The sequence below is a fragment of the Zootermopsis nevadensis genome, unplaced genomic scaffold, assembly GCF_977971745.1.
Source record: "Zootermopsis nevadensis isolate Lab colony 2312 unplaced genomic scaffold, Znev_1.0 Znev_ptg000023l, whole genome shotgun sequence".
NCBI lineage: Eukaryota > Metazoa > Arthropoda > Insecta > Blattodea > Termopsidae > Zootermopsis > Zootermopsis nevadensis.
Window position 1 is genome coordinate 6,719,264 of NW_028259155.1, and position 22,693 is coordinate 6,741,956.

Genomic DNA, 22,693 nt, shown 5'->3' on the forward strand with positions numbered 1-22,693 from the left:
CAACCAATCCTCTTGCTTTCTTCATTGAAGTGCACATTTTATTTGTTTTTTTACTTGCATTTCTACTCTTTAAATCCTGGACCTGCATCTGTTTTTTGATAAGTTTGTTGTTGTTTTTTTGGTCTTGTATTTCCAGAATGTCTTTTCGTTTCAGGGCTTCCCTGCGTATAATAACACTCAGTACACCAGACCAACTTTCTCAGCAGGAGGATTTCCTATATCATACGTACTGTCTGTCTAAAGTAATAACTATCTCAAACTTGAAGGCATCCTGAATGTGGTCCTAAAAATATTAAACGACACGAAGAACATTCCCTGTGTTGCAGGTGCTGGCAGTGACCATTAAATTAAAAAGAGAAACTAAGAAATGCTGAAACTAGAAAAATGAGGTGAAACGCTGGAAAACTAATGAGTGTCAGCTGTTGATTTCTCTTGTGCGTGTTAGGAAGGATGCGCAGCTCTGCAGGTGGGCACTTGTGTATGAAGGTCAAGCTAGTTCTTCGCTCAGATAGACAGTACATATATCTGTAAACTTTCCATGGATTCACATTTTAGACTGACTACAGGATGTGGAATAAGGGACATACAGATGTGTACAAATTAAAATAGCAATTAGGTTTCACGGAAGATAGAGGTTTAATAACGATTTTAAGAAGTTGCACGAAAAGCACTGTTATGCAGAAGATAGGCCTAAGTACAGCAAATTTGTCCGTATAATCTTTAATAGTTTTGACACTAATTGACAGACTTTTGAAGGTTTTGATTCCAGCAGAGTACGCATATTCTGAAAACATGGAATGCTAGGAATTTAAGTTTGAACCTGGTTCTTATTCTTTGTGTTATCAGGGTGTTGTACCTCTGCAACTATGTAAATTTTACAGCATTACTTGGCACTACAACGCACTGACACTTCTGTTGTTAAATTGTTCACTTTGCTTCTCAACCATCCTGGAATCAGGAATTGTTTTTTATGTACTCACCAAGTGCGAGACACATCTTGGACTTTGTCTGGAAGGTGTAACAGAGTGCTACCAAAAATGGAAATTGGCAGCAGAGTTGATGGACGTAGCACTCTGTTTGGTATTTGTCTCAGTCGCCTTCAACGGGGACGTCCATGATTTTCATTGCGTATGTCTTGTTGTTATCCATGCCACAGTTCTTCCTCGTCATGTACACCTTTCCAAAACCTGTAACGGTACACGGTTATGATTCTTGTTGCTTTCTGCTCAACAGTGGTCTCAGATATTTGTAGACTGTCCCTGTTATTGTTTATAAACGTTTTGTGAAGTATCAAACATTTATGTGATTGTGCGCATTTAGTGCTAACATTACAAATTTGTGGGTCTTTATCTGTACCAAGATAAAGACACAACGGTTAATAATGGTTACCATTTGTCAGTCCACTCTTTCCAGATAACATTCAAGAAATTGATCAGCAATGAGAAAAAGAATGGTATTGTTGGCAAAAATGTGTACTTTGATTTAATTTAAGCATAAAAGAATTTTGAGTTGTTTCCAACTGTTCTCAACCACACCATGACATCTTGTCGCAAGAAAATATTTCTGATGCTTCATTTTGCTCAAACAGTATTAATAAAGATTTGGTTCAGAGTTTGTGAATGTTGTGGTTTGATATCATAATCACATGTCTGAATACAGTAACAGCTGCAACAGAAATTAAATCTTTTATGGGTACTTGTGGGTTATCGGGACATGGGAGTTGAATATCTGGACTTGGATTGGACAGAAAACTGCAAATTGATAATCATTTCCCCTCCTGTTCTTGCCTGTCGAGTGGACAGTCTGGTGATGGAGTTAACTTGTAATAGTTGCAGGCGTAATGTCAACCATTACATTGAAACACTTTATTAAACTGAACTTTGAGGCTGACAAATAGGACGGAGGGTAACAAAACTTCAGCATCTTGTGCTTTATCAAAATCTGCACATTGAATCCTGCATTGCCATTCTATAAATCTTGAAAACAATTTTTTAAGCTACTTTCCTTTCAGAAGAATAATGCCAGCTACAAAATCAACACACACTGTTTGTATTTTTTGAAGTATTCGCTATATCTGACAGACGTCGCCAACATGTAAGAACTCGATTCTGAATATTGATTTTGAAGCCATTAAACACCACAGCTGATACTTTTCTGTCCACATCGCCTACAACACCAAATAACAATAGTCAGTAGTTAAACAGCTTATGAGTACGATGATTTTTGATAGTTGGTTGTTGTTCAAGAAAGACAAGAATGTTCTGTGAAAAATTAATGCAGCCTCAGTGACTACATTCTGTCATGTCCTCAGAGAGAAGATTCCTTCTGGATTTAAGTTAACAGAGTTCAGTTTGTCATACATGCTCCAGGCATCAAGATAGGTCAAATGTATAAAATGTTACCAGAATTATTACCCCGATTTAAGAAGGAACATAGGAGTGATAACGTACTAACCACAAATGCGAAAGTACTTGGACCTATCTACATATGCTTCAGGTAAGGATGTACACGTACTTATAGATATATTTAGACACAGGGTTATTTCAGAGTAGACAATGAATGTAGTGTTGAGTTTTGAGTATATTTTTGCCATATGTCAACATATCTTTGACAAATGTCTATGAGCAAATGCGTATGAAAGTGGAAATTTTTTGCAACATAATGAGACCGAATCTTATTTTACCTCAATTATGTGAGTAGTGCTCGAAGCTGCAACTTCATATTAATAAACACCCGTGTCCTCCTTTATTCGAAAAAGTGTAGAGAGTTTAATACTTGCATCTGTTAACATTTCTGAGATATGTGACAACATAAATATCACTTATTCTCTAGCTTACGAAAAGCATTTAATTTTGATCCAAAATGTACCATCAAATTGGCTCCCAAGAGGAGAAAGGCAAATTTGCTCCAGAATTGCTTTTATATGAATTCCCGCGTGCATAACAATGCAAGTAATAGCAATGGAATTCCTAACCCACACCTGCAACAATCTTGCCTGAGCATGCCGTAAGGCTCTTTTCTCGTTTCTTATGCATGCAGTATAATATCCCAAATGAACCTTATTGCAATCCATTCCTTTGCCTAAGAAACTAATTGTTGCGTCATCTGTTTATCCGGCATTGTTGCATTAGTATATATCGCCGTCAACAATCCGTTTTCGTCATTAAATTCCTTCGACAACTTGCCTGACAGGATAACCTCCCATCAGCAGCAACAAATCCCAGTTTGAATGGTCGAGGCTCCCGCCACGACGAAACCCCGTTAGCGTTAGCAAAATTTCCGTTCTTATATTACGACCGTTTACCATTTCCAGCAATGCGTCTTGTGCGCAGGAATGGTTTCACCTAGGTAGGGACGATGCTTGCGCTTGCGCAGGCCTCTGCCCTCAGTTAGCTTCTTTGGTTGGTTTGGTTGGTTTCAGCTGTGAATCGCTTGCAGAAGAAGTGGGTCGTAGAATAAATAATTTTGTGCTGTTAAAAACGTTTTAGAATATAAAAAGTACTTATCTTATATAAGAATTATTAAGAATTTTGTGATACTGCCCTCCACTCTCTCCGTTTTAGTTTTGATTAAATTCATCTTTGCCGGTGGACATCGAGGTCTCGTACAATTGAACAAAGTTTGAGGTAAGGGATTCCTATTTATTATTATTGTTATTATTTGCAATTGTATTTGTAATTGTCTGTGGTTTAGTAAGTGTTGGTGTGTAATCGTTAAACATTCACATGCCAGCAACTCCATATGGAAGATCTCGTTGAATCCAGAGGACTCTAATTCTGTAATGTTGCCTACCGGAGGAATTCTGTAACCACCTTCGTCCGTAAGGGAGAATAGGAGCTGGTTGTATTTATGTCATGTTATTGGCAACGCCCGATTGTCTGATTTTATTTGTGCTTTCACGAATATTAAACAATTTGAGTTAGAATTACATTGAACTGTTTTCTACAGCACGAGGTTTTTGTAATTTAAATACCTTCTGCATTTATGGTAAATATTTCAACTTTACAGCAATACGAAAAAATCTCTTGAATTAATTTCGTAAATCTTTAAATCGGAAGACGGTCTAAAAAATATTTAAGAACTGCAAATAATCACTGCTTGCAGTGCAACCCATAAATACAGAATGCAGCGTTAAAGTTGCTAAAGCTGATGGTTCATGCACGAAGTGTCGTGAAAACTAAGAAGTTTTCTTTGAGTTCAGTGCGTAACAGTAGCCAAAGTCGCTTGTTGCTGTTCGGTTTTAAACGACGATGAACCAACTGACAAGTGTGAAATCTTCATATTAACCTCTGGCATCGAAGTGAAAGAACGTAAATTCTGTTTCTCGGAATTAAAATCGTAGAATGTCAATGTACGTGATCCTTCTTTGATCAAAAGCGCCGGAAAAACTTTTTGATGGATCCGAGACATAATACGTATTTAGACTAGAAACATTTGAAATTTAATTTGAAAACGACTATTTTGATAAAGAATAACACAGAAGTTTTACTTGGCGCTAGTAGAAAGTTTGGTATGAGTGAGGTTTTCCGAGCTTTTCCTCAGTTGTAAGGCAATACAAGGGCACAATTCAAAAGGAGGACTGCCCGCCACTCCCAAATCATTGAGACCTTCAGCTGACGTGAGCGACTTATGGGTTCAAATTGCAGACAACTCTTCAACCAAAATCCTTTCCAAGAAGGACAAGTTGCCTCACGCGATAATTCTCATCAGCAGCAGCAACAGACCGTCAAGGCTTTCGCCGCGACCAAACCCTCGTTTAAATTATGAGGCTCTGTTTACAATTTCCAGCAATGCGTTCCTTGCGGAGGAATGGTGTTTTCTTAAGAGAGACTCGGGTCTGTGACCTTAGATCTTGTAATTTCCTCTCCGAAACGAAAGAATTTTGCCTTGGCGTCTTTATCTTAACGCGGTTGCGTTCCTGTCAACAAAAACCATTCTTCTTGTCAGGAGTCGAACCCAGTGTCGAGGCCTCCGTTTCCGTAATCTCCTCTTGGAGGCAAAAAACTCTGATCCTGGCGCCATTGTTCTGTCTCGTTAGATTCGGAGTTAAAGGAATCGCCCTAGCTGGAAATCGAACTCAGGACACTTCTCCCAGAGTTCTGACCTTCCTGTGTTCTCTCATTTGTCTTGTGGAATAATCGGGCCATGTTTCATCTTCACGGGCCACAAGCGAACGAGTAAAGAAATGTCAGCCTTCAATTTCGAGTCTACACATGACCTGTAGACTCTGCGGTATTTACTAAGTGGAACTACGAGAGTTTCTTACAAATTCATCTTCTGGGTCTCAGACAGTTTTCGGGCTTGTGACCTTAGTCAGTCGAATCATTTCCGAGGAAAAAGACAGAATTTGCCTTAGCGCCATTCTTCCCTAGTGGTCGGTATCCGAACAACAGAAAACATCTTCCCCGGTATTCGAACGGGGGAAACATTTTCTCCGACCCAGGGGCGATGGGCTCAACAGCGCCCGGGCCCCTCAAAATTAATCTTTAAAATCAATCAAGTGTACTGAAGCCGGGCGTTATTTTTAAATTTATTCTCTTATTATTATTAATTATCGACTTCTTGCATTTATGACTGAATGTGACCTAATATTAAGTTATATTAATTCTCTTTGTATTTTTTAACTAGCAACAATATGTAAATATGGATCGACAACAATGGTAATGTTACCTAAGAAACTAATTGTTGCGTCATCTGTTTACTCGGCATTGTTGCATTAGTATATATTGGCATCAACAATCCGCTTTCGTCATTGGTCGAGGCTCCCGCCACGACGAAACCCCGTTAGCGTTAGCAAAATTTCCGTTCTTATATTACGACCGTTTACCATTTCCAGCAATGCGTCTTGTGCGCAGGAATGGTTTCACCTAGGTAGGGACGATGCTTGCGCTTGCGCAGGCCTCTGCCCTCAGTTAGCTTCTTTGGTTGGGTTGGCTTTCGTCATTCCCCGATCACGGAGGCCATCAGCTGAAGTGATCTTCCCCCCATGCCGCAGAGGCCTTCAGCCGAAACGGCCCCTCCCTCTCTGGGTTCAAACCCCGGAGATCCAACCAACCAAATTCCTTTGGACAACTTGCCTGACGGGATGACCTCCCATCAGCAGCAACGGATCCCAGTTTGAATTGTCGAGGCTTCCGCCACGACGTAACCCCGTTAGCGATAGCAAAATTTCCGTTTCTTATATTAAGACTGTTTACCATTTCCAGCAATGCGCCTTGTGCGCAGGAATGGTTTCACCTAGGTAGGGACGATGCTTGCGCTTGCGCAGGCCTCTGCCCTCAGTTAGCTTTTTGGTTGGTTGGTTGGCTTTCGTCATTGCTGAAAGAGCTGAGCTGTGAGTCGTTTGTGGAACAAGTGCGTCGTAGAGTAGACAATTTTGTGATGTTAGAAACGTTTTAGAAAATCACAGGTACTTATCTTATATAAGAATTATTGCATTACATTTTATTTCATCATATAATGGAGACGTATTTACGTCAGATTCTCCGGAACCGTGGTTCCACTGTCAACCTTTACTTCTAGACACTCCTAATCACTCGTAGCTTACATGAAACCGGTGTATTTTAGGCCTAAAAGTTAAATGTTTCCGGATTTTGCAGAGTAGCAAGTTTGATTCGCAATAAACTTTCTACGTACAAAAGAAACAACGCAGAATTGTGAAAACTTGCAGGCTATAGTAAACCTTCTACAATATATTTCTTAAAGTACGATATTTAATGGCGGCTTTCGTTTGACGTAAATACGTCTATATTGAAGTGTCATTCGGCAAAAAAGCGTAACGAAGGTGTGTGAGATCCATATCAACAATGTGTAAATATGGACCGACAACAATGGTTATATTACCTAAGAAACTAATTGTTGCGTCATATGTTTACTAGGCATTGTTGTGTTTCATTACTGCCGTCAACAATCCGCTTTCGTCACTGCGTTAAGAGCTGAGCTGTCAGTCGCTTGTGGAAGACGTGCGTCGTAGAGTAGACAATTTTGTGCTGTTAAAAAGACCTTTTAGTTTTGATTAAATTGATCATTGTCAACCCACGTCTTTTTGTCGAGCAATGGAGAAAATAAACAGTGGTACGTGGAATATTGGATGTTTAAATTTCTTTTAATTTGCTTGTGTTTAAAATGGATGTAATTATGTAATGGGAATACAGTGATAAATATCGCAATTGCAACTGTCTACTAACAAGCCAGTGTTACTTAAAAAAGTGTTTTCGGAGTTTAGTTCCTAAGAATGAATTCTTATTTGTGATTTAACATTACGTAGAAATGTCTTTGAATATTACAAATTTATAACTAACTAGAGACGTAGGTTGCAGTGATTAACATCTTTTTTGTCTGGAGTATTAGAAACTATGCTTAGGAGCCCTAATTTCAGACGTTTAGGCTAGACTGCCGTGATATTACCGACTACAAAACTTAATATGGTAAAGAATAAGCACCTCATTTGCTAAGTTCAAATATTTAGAAGCAATAACAAATAATCAAAATTATATTCATGAATAAATTAGGGACAAATTGCATTCTGAGAATGTCTGCTACCACGAAGTTCAGAATCTTTTGTGCTCCCATAATATGTGTATAAGATTAAAGATGATCTACACAAAAAATACAGCTCTACTAATTGCTGTGGTTGGGTGTGATAAAATAGCAGTGCTTTTCTAATATAGTAATGACAGTAGAGATTCATTAAAAGAAAGGAATTTCTTGAGCAGACATGTGTCCATTTATCGAGGAAGACCATAATATGATGTGCACTTTCACGATCTTATTAATGGTGTGATTTGTGCTGTTGCAGTGATGTCGTACATCTTACAAGGCATATTACCTACGATCACTGTCTACGAAGACAAAGGCTGGGCAAGGCTAGTAAACGAGGAGGATAATGTATCCATTGCAGTCATTTTCCTGGTCATGACGCTTATGATTTTATGTGCTTTCAAGGTAGGTACAATGTATCTCTATCTGTCTGAACATGTCAGACTGAAGTCCTGAGGTGTAAGGTTATACACAAAAGAATGGTGCGGTTTCAAAACTTAATAAAAAATTTATCTCTCACCTTACACGGGCACAACATACACCGTCAGCGGCGACAACTGTCCGCGTTAATTACAGTCCTTCAATGTGTGCACCCTGGGTCACACGACACATCCACACGGCAATCAAACTCATCCCAGACCCGGGCTGTGGATTGATAAGCACTCGTACATTCCTGTAAAAATGTCCAGTTGTAGAATGTAATCGTCATAGTTGTGGTAACAACCAGCTTTCCAACATGTCCAAAAATGAAAGCGCACCATTCTTTTGTGTAAGTGGCGAGTAGAAAAAATTACGTAATTAGCTACTTGACAGTTCGTAAACTTTGCATTGTGCTTTTAGATTAGCCCAATCAAGTGGAGCATTTAGTTGCCACGAAGGAAAGAAAGAAAGAAAAAAAGAAAGAAGGGTCATGCAGTTTTCTTTGGATGATAATGAAAGTGAGAACTTTGTAAATACACAGAAATAAAAATTAGCGACAATATAAACATGTGAAGTGGAGTAATCTCACTCCTCAAGATTCAGTGATGTGTCTTGGTCATCATGATAAATCTGGGGAGCTCTTGAAGTGTCAAGAGTGAATTTCATGTGTCAGCTAACCGACATTTTTAGAGGTGCTTGCTACTTCTGTCATCAGGGAAAAGGATCAAAACTGATGGATGTGTCAATTAACGTCCTTGCTGCTGTGAGAACCTAAAATCTCACCAATGTCAGGGGTGACCTTGCACCAGATATTTAAGCAGTTTCTTAGAGATTAGACAAGAACTAGTCCAATCAGAGGGTGATAATCTTTGTATCAAAATGAATTGCACATATATTTTGACAAGGAATATTCATTTTGGTACCACTGATCCAAAATAAGATATGCGTTTATAGGTAGTGTATTTTTTAGGTCTGGTGTACACACATGATGAATACATTTTTAAAACAAAACATAATAAATGCATGTTTGTGTACATATATAAAGGACTAATCAACAAACCAACTAATTGCAATTTGTTGGTTGCTTCTGTTTATCACTATCTGAATGTCGTGTCCCTCTGTTTCATTTTTACACATGTTTAAAGTCACGAGTTGCCAACACTACTGGCTCAGCACTCAACTTTACAGGCCACTTGTGACGAAATGTTGGCACTCCTGTTTCATATTGAGGAAGTTCTGTGCTGAAATCTCGGCTTGCATATTTTTGTTTTGCCAAATTCATTGAAGACCTTTCCATAAATAACAGATTACTGTGACATACAAGTGTAAATGTTATTTTCTCTTGGTGGCAGATCATTATACCAGAGATGAAAGCGATGTACCATTGGACTGTCGCGAACATAAATGACATTCTTGAGACACTGAGATGGATACTCCATAAAGAAGATGCAGTGCATGTGCGGTTGGTAAGTGTGGAGCTCTTTGCTATCATCATTTTTCAGGGTGTATGGAATAAATCTCAAACTTAGTCAAAATTAATACTTTTGAAACAATCAGATGCACACAGCAAGCAATATTTAAATTGCCGTACTTTTTTATGGGTGCTGTAATTATCAGACTTATTGAAGATTTTTACACCGGTAGCAGAGTATTGTCACACAAGCCTGTAAATGTTATTTTCTCCTGGTACTACGGCTCCAAATAATTTGCAATGAATATTAATGGGCCGAATCATGTCTGATATTTACACCTGCACTTAATTAGACACAAAGGATGTTCTTGAGTACTAGGGAATGATGGAATTGACTGTTGCTTCGGTTATGTGATATTTTCAAAATCCTTACTTTTGAAATATTTTAATATAATTATGAAAACAGTAGATAGAAGTAATTGTAACAATTAAAATAAATATTAATATTCAGAGAAAAGAAGAGCCTATAGGCTTGATCACAGAAAGATCTTGGATTCCCAATCATGTGGAAATGGAGAATAGAGAAACATGTCAAGACTGTAATGCAAATCTGTATGTAGTTTTGGACTGCTGAACATTAATGTGATATCTGGTACTCGTTGTGGTTCATGAGGTCAGAGGCTACTGTTATGCACTTTGCATATGTTTGTACATACGTTTTCAACTTAACGTTTGTTTGGGATGCATCTTTTTTTAAAACAATTGGTGACAAATGCAGGAGCTTTCAAATAATTAATCTATATATGCATTTACATTTACATAGGTGAGATTATTTTGAGGAAGTTAACAGTTTCAGAATTTTTTTAATTTCATTCATTATAAGTTATAATAATTCTCTTTGTATTTTTTAACTACCAACAATGTGTAAATATGGACCGACAACAATGGTTGTTATCTAAGAAAGTAATTGTTACGTCATCTGTTTACTCGGCATTGTTGTGTTTCATTATCGCCGTCAACAATCCGCTTTCGTCATTCCGTTAAGAGCTGAGCTGTGAATCGCTTGTAGAAGAAGTGCGTCGTAGAATAAATAATTTTGTGCTGTTAAAAACGTTTTAGAATATAAAAAGTACTTGTCTTATATAAGAATTATTAAGAAATCTGTGAAACCGCCCTCCACTCTCTCCATTATATTTTAGATTAGATCGATCATTGACGGTGGACGTCGTGGTCTCTTACAATTGAAAAAAGTTTGATGTAAAGGATTCCTATTTATTATTATTGTTCATCAACTTTAAAGTTTTCATCTGCATTTGTGAACTCATGTAAGAGAATTAGGCTTGTCTTCTTTTTAACACAATTTCAAGTAATGTTGCATTGACTTCTGTTTGTTCACGGCATCATTGATAGTAAAAGAATATTCCAGTAGGCAATTAACATTTTACAATTTTAAAGGAATAAAATGTGTTTCGTGGCCCAGAATCTTATTAAAAATATGTGGATCTTCAGAAGTGGGGTTTATATTCTGAACAATAATTCTAAAACTATACAATTCCTGATACATCGACATTATTAAAGCGTTTTTGGGAACTGTGAAGAATTTTTATTTCGGTTTCACAAGACAAATTATCGACGAATCTCCTTCTTATTATCTCCCTGCAACAGCAGATTAAATCCGAAGAATGTTTGCTATTATTGAGTGCAAAGTATTTATGGCTGCAAAACGTGGTCTTTCACTTTGAGGGAGGAACACAGGCTGAGGGTCTCTCAGAGCAGAGTGTTGGGGAAGATGTTTGGACCCAAAATGGGGGTGGGACAGATAAGAGAGAAAAGTTCATGACGAGCTCCTCGCCCGATGTTGTTAGGGTGAGTTGAGTGTTTACAAGGCCTGAAGGAGGAGACCTCTGGGAAGACCTCGGCGTAAGTGGGAGGATAACATTAAGATGGATCTTACGGAGATGGTACTCGATGGAGCGAACTGGCTCAGGATAGACCCCGGTGGCGGGCTTTTGTGAACACGATGATAAGCCTTCTGGTTCAGTAAAGAAAGTGGGCTGTTCTTTGACGAGCCGAGTACCAATAAACTTTTCACAGAATGTCTTGCACATGAAGTGTGTGAGTGGCGTGATCTAGTCCTGATCTGCGCATGCGTTAGAACAAATTAGAGCTTTTGTGACTGTTCCCAACTGTAAATCTCGCCTTCATTTGATAAATTTAAATTCCATTTCGTGCTCGTGGTTTATATAAACGTGTAACTTAGGCAGGAAAGTCATTAATCAAGTAAGCTCTTACGCACTTTTAGTTCTACAGAGAGAGAAGAACTCGAAAATTTTATGCTTATGAAAAGGCGTAACTTTCTTTTTCAAAAATTTATTTCTTAACTGTCTGGATCTGCATCGAAGGTCACGCAATTTCTATGGCATATTTTTTCGTAATTTTTTTAAAATCTGTTCACCAGAGTAGAATCATCTAAGACTTTACAGATTACTTGATATTTTATACGTAATGTCTACGTAGTTTACATATAAGGAGATTTAACTTTATGCGGGTAATGACAAACACGCGGCATGACTTAATATTGCCTAAATCAGTCACATCTTCAGGGTGAATAAGCCAAGAAGAGTGAGATGAGCTGAGCATGCGGAGCGCATGGATGGGACAAGAGGTATTGGTTGGGAAACCTGAGGGGAAGAGACCTCTGGGGAGACCTAGACGTAGATGGGAGGATAATCTCAGGCGGGATCTATGGGAGATAGGAGTTGAAGGAGACTGGATTTTGTTGGCCCTGTACAGAGTCCGGTGGAGGGCTTTGGTTAATTCGGTGATGAACCTTCGGGTTCGGTAAGCCATCTGGTTGGTTGGGTCCACTATTTGGGAAGCCTGAGGGGAAGAGACCTCTGGGGAGAAATAGACGTAGATGGGAGGATAATCTCAGGCGGGATCTATGGGAGAGAGGAGTTGAAGGAGACTGGATTTTGTTGGCCCAGGACAGAGCTTTGGTTAATTCGGTGATGAACCTTCGGGTTCCGTAAGCCATCTAGTTAGTTAGTTAGTTAGTTAGTTACATCAGTCACATTTAGAGCTTTGTCATTTTGTATTGAATCTCAACAGGCATTTCTATAAAAAAAGAAACAAACTCAGCTTTAGAATCTAACAGTAGCCTAGGTAATCAAATGTCTCGCATTTTATGAAACATGAAGTTCCGTGCCCGTGTTTACAAGACCCCGCTGCTAAGCAACATTCACAAGCAGATGAAGTCAATCCACACCTTCATTCCCCACCTCTAAGATCCATTTTAATATTATCCCAGTAACTCACAAGACTCTCAACTGACCTTTTCCTTTCAGGTCTACCGATCAGAAAGTTGCACTTCATGTCTCTGCCATGTGTTCTACATGCCCAGCCCATATAATCACCCCTGATCTGACAGCCTACAATTTATTAATTAGTGAAGAGATCTATTAAGCTCCATATTATGCAATTTTCGCCATTCCCTTGTCAGTAACTCTCTCGCAGGATCAGGTATTATTTTCAATCCCGTGTTCCCTCTCAGTCACTCTCAGTATGAAGAAAAACCTGTAACAGCGATCGACTGTCTTTTCAGGAGATGGGGTCAAACGAAAGTCGCACCAAAGCATCTGTCCGCCTGAACGAGCTGACGCGGTGTGACGCGGTGCTGAGGTTGGAGGACGGTGGCGTCTTTCCAGTCCACAGAGACATCCTCTCGATGTGTAGCGAATATTTCAGGTTTGTTTATTAACTGACGTGGTTGATTAACACGTGAATTAAGGACACAATAGACGTCAATTCGTATGTGAAATGTTTTATCCTCTTTGATGCAGAAACCTGCATTTTTATACGGCTGAATGTCTTTTGTTATTTGTTCATTGTCATGAAATCTCACGGCGGTGAGGAAGAAGAAGAAGAAGAAGAATGTCTTCTGGACGTTGCGCCGTAGAAGCTGAGTGGCATTTCAGACGTACTTACTGCCTTCTTTCCTTGATGATGGAGGCAGTAAGCGCCTCTGAAACGTCCGATAATTTCTACGAGACAACACGACGCAACATCCCAGAAGACGTAGGTGGTCTTTTGTACTAATTTTTAAGTGCGGTTGTACCAAGGTGACAGTCAATCGATCTGGAGGGAGAATTAGAATCCATTTCCAAAACGTCTTGGTTTTAATACATAAAGACGACCGACAAAGTCTAGAATAAAGCTGGTAATGCCCGGAACATTGAAAGCTGCTGTGAGTTGCTCTGTCTGAAATATAATAAACTGTAACAAAGAAACTCGCGAGAAGTGGTTCATTATTACGAGAGAATCGTTCGAGAATTTGTGCATAAACTAATTTGCTTGTGTTTTAAATAAAGATGCGGCGATTTCTCGAAATGAGAAATGAATTTTAACCACGAGCCATTGCTTCTGTTTCCCAACAGACGCTGTGCCCCTTTTTCAGTTTCCGACAATCAAATATTTCTGTTTGTCTTGCACTGCAAAGCCCTTAAATTGTAAAAGGAAATTGATTGCTGGTGATCACATTTTAAAGGCCGCGTAGAATCATCGGCTTTTCTTTTAAGTTGTTTATTGTCGGGAAAATGTTTTGACAGAACAAATAGATTTTATATTTCGAACTGATCAATCAGTGGAATGTACAGCCCGCGATGTATGTTGAAATATTTGCGTTGGCTTTAAAATTTCTGTAATAGTTGTTATAACTAACTAACTAACTAGATGGCTTACCGAACCCGAAGGTTCATCACCGAATTAACCAAAGCCCTCCACCGGACCCTGTCCTGGGCCAACAAAATCCAGTTTCCTTCAACTCCTATCTCCCATAGATCCCGCCTGAGATTATCCTCCCATCTACGTCTAGGTCTCCCCAGCGGTCTCTTCCCTTCAGGTTTCCCAACCAGTACCCGGTGCACACCTCTTGTCCCATCCATGCGCGCTACATGTCCCGCCCATCTCACTCTTCTCGACTTAATCACCCTCACAATACTGGGGGAGCAGTACAGATTTTTAAGCTCGTCATTGTGCAGTTTTCTCCACGCCCCATCGTCTTCCCTCTTAGGCCCAAATATCCTCCTCAACACCCGATTCTCAAACACCTGCAATCTGTGTTCCTCCCTCTGAGTGAGAGACCATGTTTCGCACCCATACAAAACAACAGGCAAGATTATTGTTTTGTATACTTTAATTTTCAGGTTCTTAGAAATCAGACGGGAAGACAAAATATTTTGGACTGAGAAGTAGCAAGCATTTCCGGAATTTAGTCTCCTCCTAACTTCCTCACAAGTATCATTTTGATTTGTTATTGTTGTTCCCAAATATTTGAACTTTGTAACCCTTTCAAAGGATTTATTAGCCACCCTAAGATAATTTTGCCCGCCTGTCTTCTGATGACGAGATACTAACATGTACTTAGTTTTTTCTGAATTTACTTCCAGCCCCACTTGTCTACCAGCCTCTAGTAAAACTTCTGCGTTCCTCTTTATTGTATTTATATCGTCCCCCAATAAATTAACATCATCAGCATATGCCAATAGCTGATGTGTCCCATTCAATTGCAAACCCTCCTGCCTACCTTGGACCTTCCTGATGGCGTATTCTAGCGCAAAGTTAAAGAGCAAGGGAGACAAAGCATCTCCTTGTTTTAGACCGTTCTTGATGAGGAATGTCTCAGATACATATTTACCTACTCGAATTTTGCTGCAGGTTTCATTTAAGCACATTTTTATTAGACCCACTAGCTTCTTTGGTATACCAAATTCAATAAGAATATTATATAGCACTTCTCTCTTCACAGAGTCATAGGCTTTTTTGAAATCTATAAATAACTGATGTACAGTCCCACCGAACTCCCATTTTTTCTCTAGTATCTGACGAATGCAAAAGATCTGATCAATCGTTGATCTGTTTCGTCTGAACCCACACTGATGATCCCCAATAGTTTCATTCGCATATGGGGTTAATCTTGCCAAAAGAATGTTGGATAGAATTTTGTATGAGGTTGATAGCAGCGATATTCCTCGGTAATTACCACACTCAGTCTTGTCCCCCTTCTTATAAATAGGAATAATTATGGATTCCTTCCATTGATGTGGCATCTCTTCCTTATCCCAAATTAACTGAATAAGCTTATGGATCCTCATATGCAACCCTTTGCCACCTGCTTTAATTAATTCGGCCGGAATCTGATCAATTCCTGGAGATTTATAACTTTTCAACTTCCCAATGGCTAGTTCCACTTCATCTAAGCTAGGTTCTGGCACCAACAGTTCAGCTGTATGCATTTTAATCTGTCTAATATCACCAGTATTATGAACATTTAAGAGCTCGCTAAAGAAATTTTTCCACCTATTCACAATTTTTATTGGATCTGCAAGCAAATTGCCACTATCATCCTTTACCAAATTGGTCTGGGGTTGATATCCTTTCTTAAAGTTATTAATGCCTCTGTACAGGTCTCTGATGTTTTTTTCCTTATTATTTGTCTCAAGTTCAGCAATTTTGCCCTTCAGGTATTTCCTTTTCTTAGTCCTAAAGGTTCTACTAGCCTCACGTCTCACGTTACATAGATTATCCGCATTTGTTTTGTTTGGGTTCTGCAACCATTGAAATTTTGTTTGCTTCCTTCGATCTATTAATTTTGAACATTCTTCATCAAACCACGGTTTATTTTGCTTTCTCCTGTAGTATCCTAGTTTCTCTTTTGCTGAAATTTTGATGCAGTTTCTGACATTTTCCCACTCCCTGTTGATGTCCACACTTTCATTATCCTCATTTGTCTCTAAAATTTGAAACCTATTCGAAATTTCAACTTGATATTGTTCCTTTGCCTCTCCCTCACTTAATTTTTTCAAATCAAATCTTTCTGTGTCAAAATTTTGTTTAGTTCGTCTACTTACTGAAAGCCGCTCCCTCACTTTTGCTACCACCAGATAATGATCAGTGTCGCAATCTGCTCCTCTGAATGATCTCACATCAATTACATTTGTCTGCCTTCTCTTATCTACTAAAACATGATCTATTTGATTGTGTGTTCTGCCATCTGGGGAAGTCCAAGTGTATTTATGAACATCACGGTGTGGAAATTTTGTACTTTTTACAATTAAATCTTTTGACGTAGCAAAGGTCACTGCTCTGACGCCATTATCATTACTAAGTGCATGGAGACTCTCGCTGCCTATTGTGGGTTTGAAGACATCCTCCCTCCCAATTTTTGCATTGAAATCTCCTAGCAGAATTTTCATGTGATACTTGCCAAATGTATCAAATACTGATTCCAATTCTTCATAAAAGCTATCCTTGATATCATCGCTTTTGTCTTCAGTTGGGGCATGAACATTAAGGACAATGATGTCGCACCAACGTCCTTCCAAAATTACGTAAGACAACCTGTCACTAACAAATTCTACTTTCTTAACTGCTGCCCTAATTCTGCTATGAACAAAAAAACCCGTCCCTAGCTGATGATTGTCATTCCCCTTTCCATAGAAAAATGTAAAATTGTCCACTGGGATCGTGCCCTCCCCCTCCCATCGCACTTCCTGCACTGCCACTAAGTCTAACTTATAATTCCCTAATTCCCTACACACTGATTTCAGTGCCCCAGCCCTATAGAGGCTCCTAATGTTCCAGGTACCAAATCTCATGTCCTTTTTCAATTGCTGTGGTCGTGCCAAAGAGTCCGTCCTGATCCGAGGCTTGGTTGATTTTTTCGTAACACATATTTTTTTAAAGGTGAAAGGTTGTTAGCCCTACACCCAACCCCCAACCTGGAGGACCAGGGTATCACTCTTAGTCTAGCGCATCTCCTTAGACCTGTCCGGCTTGGGTGACCCTACCATGAGCCGAAGCTCAGGCCGGCATAGCACTAAGGGTCATTTGAGCACGCAAGCCTCCTCACCCGGCAGATTGCCTTCGACAAGGTGGTGATACCTTCGAGAAGGGTAATAGTTGTTATAACCTCAGATATCTCTTGAAGGAGTCAAGGGTACTTAAGAAACGAGGTGGCCTTTCTATAGTACAAATGCTCGCTGCTTGCTATCCGATTTTTAAGTTAAATTCTGTTAAGCCTTCGCCCGCCCTTTACGCTCTCGCAGTTAATCTTGTCCCATTCGTACTTATTCTGAGAGTTTTTGAAGTATTCAGATAACAAAAATTCGTCCACCACATTGACAAACGGATACTTTTATTAGGCTACGTCAGTCATAAAAACTTAAAATTTCTGCGCATGACTTCTAATTTTCTGCTCGCCGTTTCTCCAAATCGACGTTTCAGGACTCTCTTCACGACATCACTGCACACCAGTGAGGTGACTGATGTTCTCCTCCACGGAGTCAGCTCAGACATGATGACCCAGATATTGGATTATATTTATTTTCGCGAGGTGGACATCAGCTCCGACAACGCGCGTCAGCTGCTAGTGACGGCTGACTACTTGTGGGTACCAGGCGTTCCTAAACTCTGCCGCGACTTCCTCATGGACGAGATAGACGCCGACAACTGTGTCGATATCATGCAGTTCGCAAGGTAATTGATGTTCATTTGTCATTTGCTGAGGCGCCAGCCTTCGTCGCTGGAGCGAATCAGCTTTACCCAAGAGAGCAGCCGAGTGCCAGGTCGGAGATTAAAGAATCTGACTGAGGATTGGGCAAATTATTATGCGTTGGCATTTTGTTATTAATGTGCCTTTAATTTAAATGTTCTGATTTAACTGCGTATGTTTTGATTGTCATTACGACCAGCAGATTAACTATTGCAGGGTCATACTTAAATCTGTCTTTCTCTCGAAATCTTATTCTTCGTTTTCTTCCTTTCTTTCTTTCTCTGCGGAAATCCTTGCTTCTCACATAATCCTCCCAATACCCAAATCAGCATTCAGCCCCACATTTTTCTGCATACAGCAAAACCTCTGTTAATCGAGCCTCGATTATCCGATTCCCGCATTAAGCGACCGAATTTCAACCAGATCGGTTGAGATCGGCTTCCATCGATGAGAGTGTTTGAAGCCGCATCATCTGCCGACGAGGAAAATGTGTATTGAGACTCTACTTAATTGTTCAATTCCATGATCACGTTCCCCTTTCCCCCGCACATTCGACCCGTGGTTCCCCCCCCCCCCCCATTTAGTCCGGTTACACGAGGTTTCACGGGATTAACACACGCAGTTACCAAAACGTCGTTTCGCCAAGTTTAATGCCAGAATTAAGGATTCTACACTCCTCATCTCACTGCCTTCTTCACTTGCGTAAGCCATGCCCTTGTTTCAACGTATAACTTTATCACGAGGACGAGCGGGCATTGCCTGGGAACCTTCAGAGCCGAAAACTTTCTATTTTGCCACGGTTAAAAGGAGCGTCTCTCATCGTTGTCTCTCCACGTGTCTGCTCTCAGTCTCGCTGATTCGGGCTTAAAACGGCTAAGGTAAAAACTTCAGGCGAAATACTGTGGTGTGGCAACACTTCAGAATTCAGTTCTTGCTGCAGTGGTTCAATGTGTCGGAGTTCGATGAAGATAGATTCTGAGGCAGCTCTTACGCTGATTTTGCAGGCGTTTCTTCATCACCGACCTTGAAACTCGTGCTCGCCGTTTCGTTCAGCGCCACTTCGTGGAATTGTCTCAGCAGAGAGACAAACTGCTGGAACTGTCTGCAGAGGAACTGCGAGCGATAATCGAGTCCGAGGATCTGAACGTGAAGGACGAGAAAGTTGTGTGGGAGTGCATTCTCCGGTGGATCAACCACGACACGGACAACAGGAAAGGTCACATCGCGGGCCTTTTGACGGGCGTCAGAACGGGAATCCTTGACGCAAAGTTTTTCAAGGAGGAGGTCAGTATGCCCCTGAAATCTTGGATGTTTATTGGAAGTAAAACCAGCATTTTCAATTTCATATTCACACGTTTTCGTAACTAATTAATGCAAATCGGGAGCATTTTTTTTCGACACATGTAAGCCCGCCTGCCTGTCCGCAGTTCCAGCTCGTTCATTAGATTTAATACTGATACGTTTTAACAGAATCTGTTGACATATTCCAATTCTGGTTAAAATGTTACAATGGCAACGTGTAAAACTACACAACGATTTTAATGCCTTCTTCTGTGCAAAATTTCCTGCGTAAGAAATCCCCAGATTGTCTTAGTTGTCATGGTTACAATAACTACCTGTGGAATGCCGCTGGTAACTCGCTCGCATACGCGTGTGTATGTACAAAACAAATACTCGATTCGTCCTTTTACGCAGAAATGTGGTTGGAGTTAATGATCGTCCTTTATTCATCGTCTGTGCCACAAGCTTTGATTGAAGTCTCAGCGTTCGTTAAGATCCATTACGTGTTTCAGTTCAACTACGGCATTCCACTGTTAACTGCATTCAATCGTCCACTCAGCTCGAATAGGAAAATCCTCCAACTGATAAATCACGTCTTCTGGAGTAGCGTTCGACTTAACGAAGGTTTCTACCGCCATAAGAAGCGTGTCTTAACTGCTATAATAATTTTACGTATCTCCGACGATGAACACTTAGCGTGAAAATCTTCAGCTGATTGACCACATAGGGACAACAGATATCGGAAAAGTGCAGCAGGAAAACTTCGTTCTACTTCCAAGAGTAAATTACCCGAGGGGCTTAAAACTCATAGACAGCTTGAACATTCTAATATTTTAAACGAAATCTCACGAAGCAGCCATATTCCTTCTTCCATTTCACCATGCGCTTTAACCCGAGTGGAAAAAAGTTTCTATTCAAGGTCAAATGCCCTGTGATTTCAGCCGCTCACCTCTTACGAATATTCGTGAAACAATCTCACGGATCCATGAAAATGTTATCTGCTTCAAATGTCTTTACAACTTATCATTCGTATCTACTAGTTTCCAACACTTAAAGTTAACCATCTGATGATGACCAATTAAGGTCGAAACATGCAATGCCTCGTAATAGACAATGAGCCCATAACCCCACGCTGTTATGTTGACGGACCTTCCACCCCAACCATCAACATGCAGAAGGTTGCCTCCCTTCAAACTCGAAGCACTAATTGTCAAAATCTTCTTTGGTGCTACGTAATTTTGACGATTAATTAAAGTTATCGAATCAAAAAGAATGTGCATCTCGCACGGGAGAGACGAGAAATAAATTACAATTTTGAATGTAACTCAAAATGCAACAATTACTGAAGTATTTAAGTTTCGGTTGAAACACATTTCAATAATTTTCTCTAAGATCGATTTAACTTTGATTTCGATTCTCTCGTCAACCTGTGCATTTGTTAAGAGCGTCGTTACTTAAACCAAAAAACATATTATCCTGTATATGACATAATCTATTTCGGTGAGTTCCCAACCAAATTATGTGTGAATTTCTTGTCTCCTCTGCAATGAAACATGCCATCCCTTCCTAAAAGTTCATAAGGTCCACATTAAACTGTTCAACAGGTATCAAAGCACCCGTACGTGATGGAAATAGAGGCGTGCAGACCCGTGGTCTCGGAGACGCTCAAATTTCTGCAGGACTTAGAAATGATGACGAAGGAAGACAAGGAATTCGTGACACCAAGGATTGCCTACCCGCGAATCCCACAGGACATTCTGTTTGCTGTTGGTGGGTATGACCACGAAGGAAGGCTGACAGATGTGATCGAAGCGTACGACGCACGAGCAGACCGGTGGAGTGTGGTGAGTTGCACGCATCTCTAATTTTACCGTGCCTTGTTAAATGACGCCTCCGACAAAAACTACTTTTCCTCCTTTTTCCTTATTTTCACCAAGTAATTGTTTATTTAAGCTTAATCACGGACGTACTGCCTCCATCTCTGCGTCGATAAAACCCAAAACACCAACATCTGTATTTGCCATTGTACGAACCTGAAATGTCAGCTGTTGATCAGAAATTGATTCTACGTTCGTCTGTCGAACTTGACGAGAGCTTCTCTTCGGGTCTTCCTGTTTCCTCCGCCTCTCATAATTCCTCCATTCCTCCAAGTTAATTTCTCGCGGTCTTTGTCGAGTGCCACCCTCCACGGTGTAGCAATTTCGGTCCACTGTTGAGGGTTGAACCTCTCCTCCGGGGATTGGTCGCTTGGACTCTAATGTAAGGACTTCACTTTAGTAGAACGAATGACCTAAAGAAACATAAAGCCATAACCTGTCCTTTTTGCAGGTGGAGGGGATCGACTCGATCGGTCCGCGAGCCAACCATCGCACGGCAGTTGTCGGTTTCGACATTTACGTCATCGGTAGTTTTGACGGCAGGGATTGATTATGCTCATGTTTCTGCTTCAACGCTGTCACGAAGACATGCCGCGAGGTGGCGCCTATGCTTATTAAATACAGGTAAGATGCAGCTTGGTAACTGATTAAGTCCTTGGAACAGAGTCCTTCTTAAAAAGCTGATAGTCGCTGTCTTAGTCAAGATACAAATCTGGGCAGCGGATGTACAATTGAATCACTCAAACACAGGAGCATCGTGCAATGTGTGAATAGGTCGGAGGACTTTTGCGACAAAGTTGGTTTTAAGAATACGATTTACGTCATTTGAGTTAAGATTTAACAATGACAAGCGAACAATTGCGTTCTGCGAGAGGAAATGCATCTGAATCAGAAATAAATGAGCATAGCAGAGCGTGTACTTTTTTCGTTTCAGATGGGGTTTAAGTGTGGCAGTTCTGCGAGGTTCAGTGTACGGCATCGGCGGTTACAATTTTTATGATTATCACAGAACGGCTGAAAGATACGACTGCAAGGCGAACCAGTGGTCTTTGATCGCTCCCATGAACACAGGGCGAAGCAATGCAAGTGCGGCTGTGCTGAATGGTACGTAAATGCCGTGAAACAGAAATGTGTGAATTAGTGCAGAAGGCGAGGCGTCTGTCTGTCTGTCCGCGTGTAACAACGCAAGAACGGATGAAGGAATCGCAGGATTTGAGGTTCTCACGGTGTCTGGTACGAACATGGCTGTCGTTTGGTTTCTGCCGACGTTTCAGACGAACGTTATGCCTTCATCATCAAGGTATTCCTCTTTGCATTTGATCTGATTTTTCCTCACTCCATTGTCCCTCATTCTTTTAATATCTCTTCTTTTATCCGTGCTACGGACTTCGTTATTTCACAGACTGCAACGGCTTGAAGTTCTGAGTGCGTGATGGTTTCTTCTGCTCTCGTAAGCTGTCCCTGTGCGTCGTCTTCCGCCTTTTAGTGTGCACTCGGAGTGAGTGCAAACAACCATCAAACTATTAAACTGGCTCTCAAATAATTCAGATGTAATATGTTTTTGAGACAGTTAATAATCTCATGTAAACAGCACATTAAATTATAAATATAGAG

The 22,693-nt window shown here is 40.3% G+C and overlaps 1 protein-coding gene across 2 annotated transcripts; it reads left to right on the forward strand.

The window, feature by feature from the left end:
• The first annotated feature begins 5,791 nt into the window (after nucleotides 1–5,791).
• Nucleotides 5,792–22,183, forward strand: LOC147872876 (kelch-like protein 10). Of its 2 annotated transcripts, XR_015536638.1 has the most exons (9): nucleotides 5,792–7,074; nucleotides 7,799–7,944; nucleotides 9,312–9,425; nucleotides 12,975–13,117; nucleotides 17,654–17,905; nucleotides 18,926–19,205; nucleotides 20,807–21,046; nucleotides 21,531–21,703; nucleotides 22,014–22,183. XR_015536638.1 is itself a non-coding variant. In XM_087354308.1 (8 exons), exons 1-8 carry the CDS (start codon nucleotides 7,056–7,058, stop codon nucleotides 21,627–21,629), a joined length of 1,293 nt encoding a protein of 430 aa, XP_087210434.1. In that variant the 5' UTR covers nucleotides 5,792–7,055; the 3' UTR covers nucleotides 21,630–21,821. The 2 variants fall into 2 exon arrangements, 1 of the variants encoding a protein (XP_087210434.1); XM_087354308.1 differs by lacking the exon at nucleotides 22,014–22,183 and having other exon boundaries at nucleotides 21,531–21,821.
• The last annotated feature ends 510 nt before the right edge of the window (nucleotides 22,184–22,693 follow it).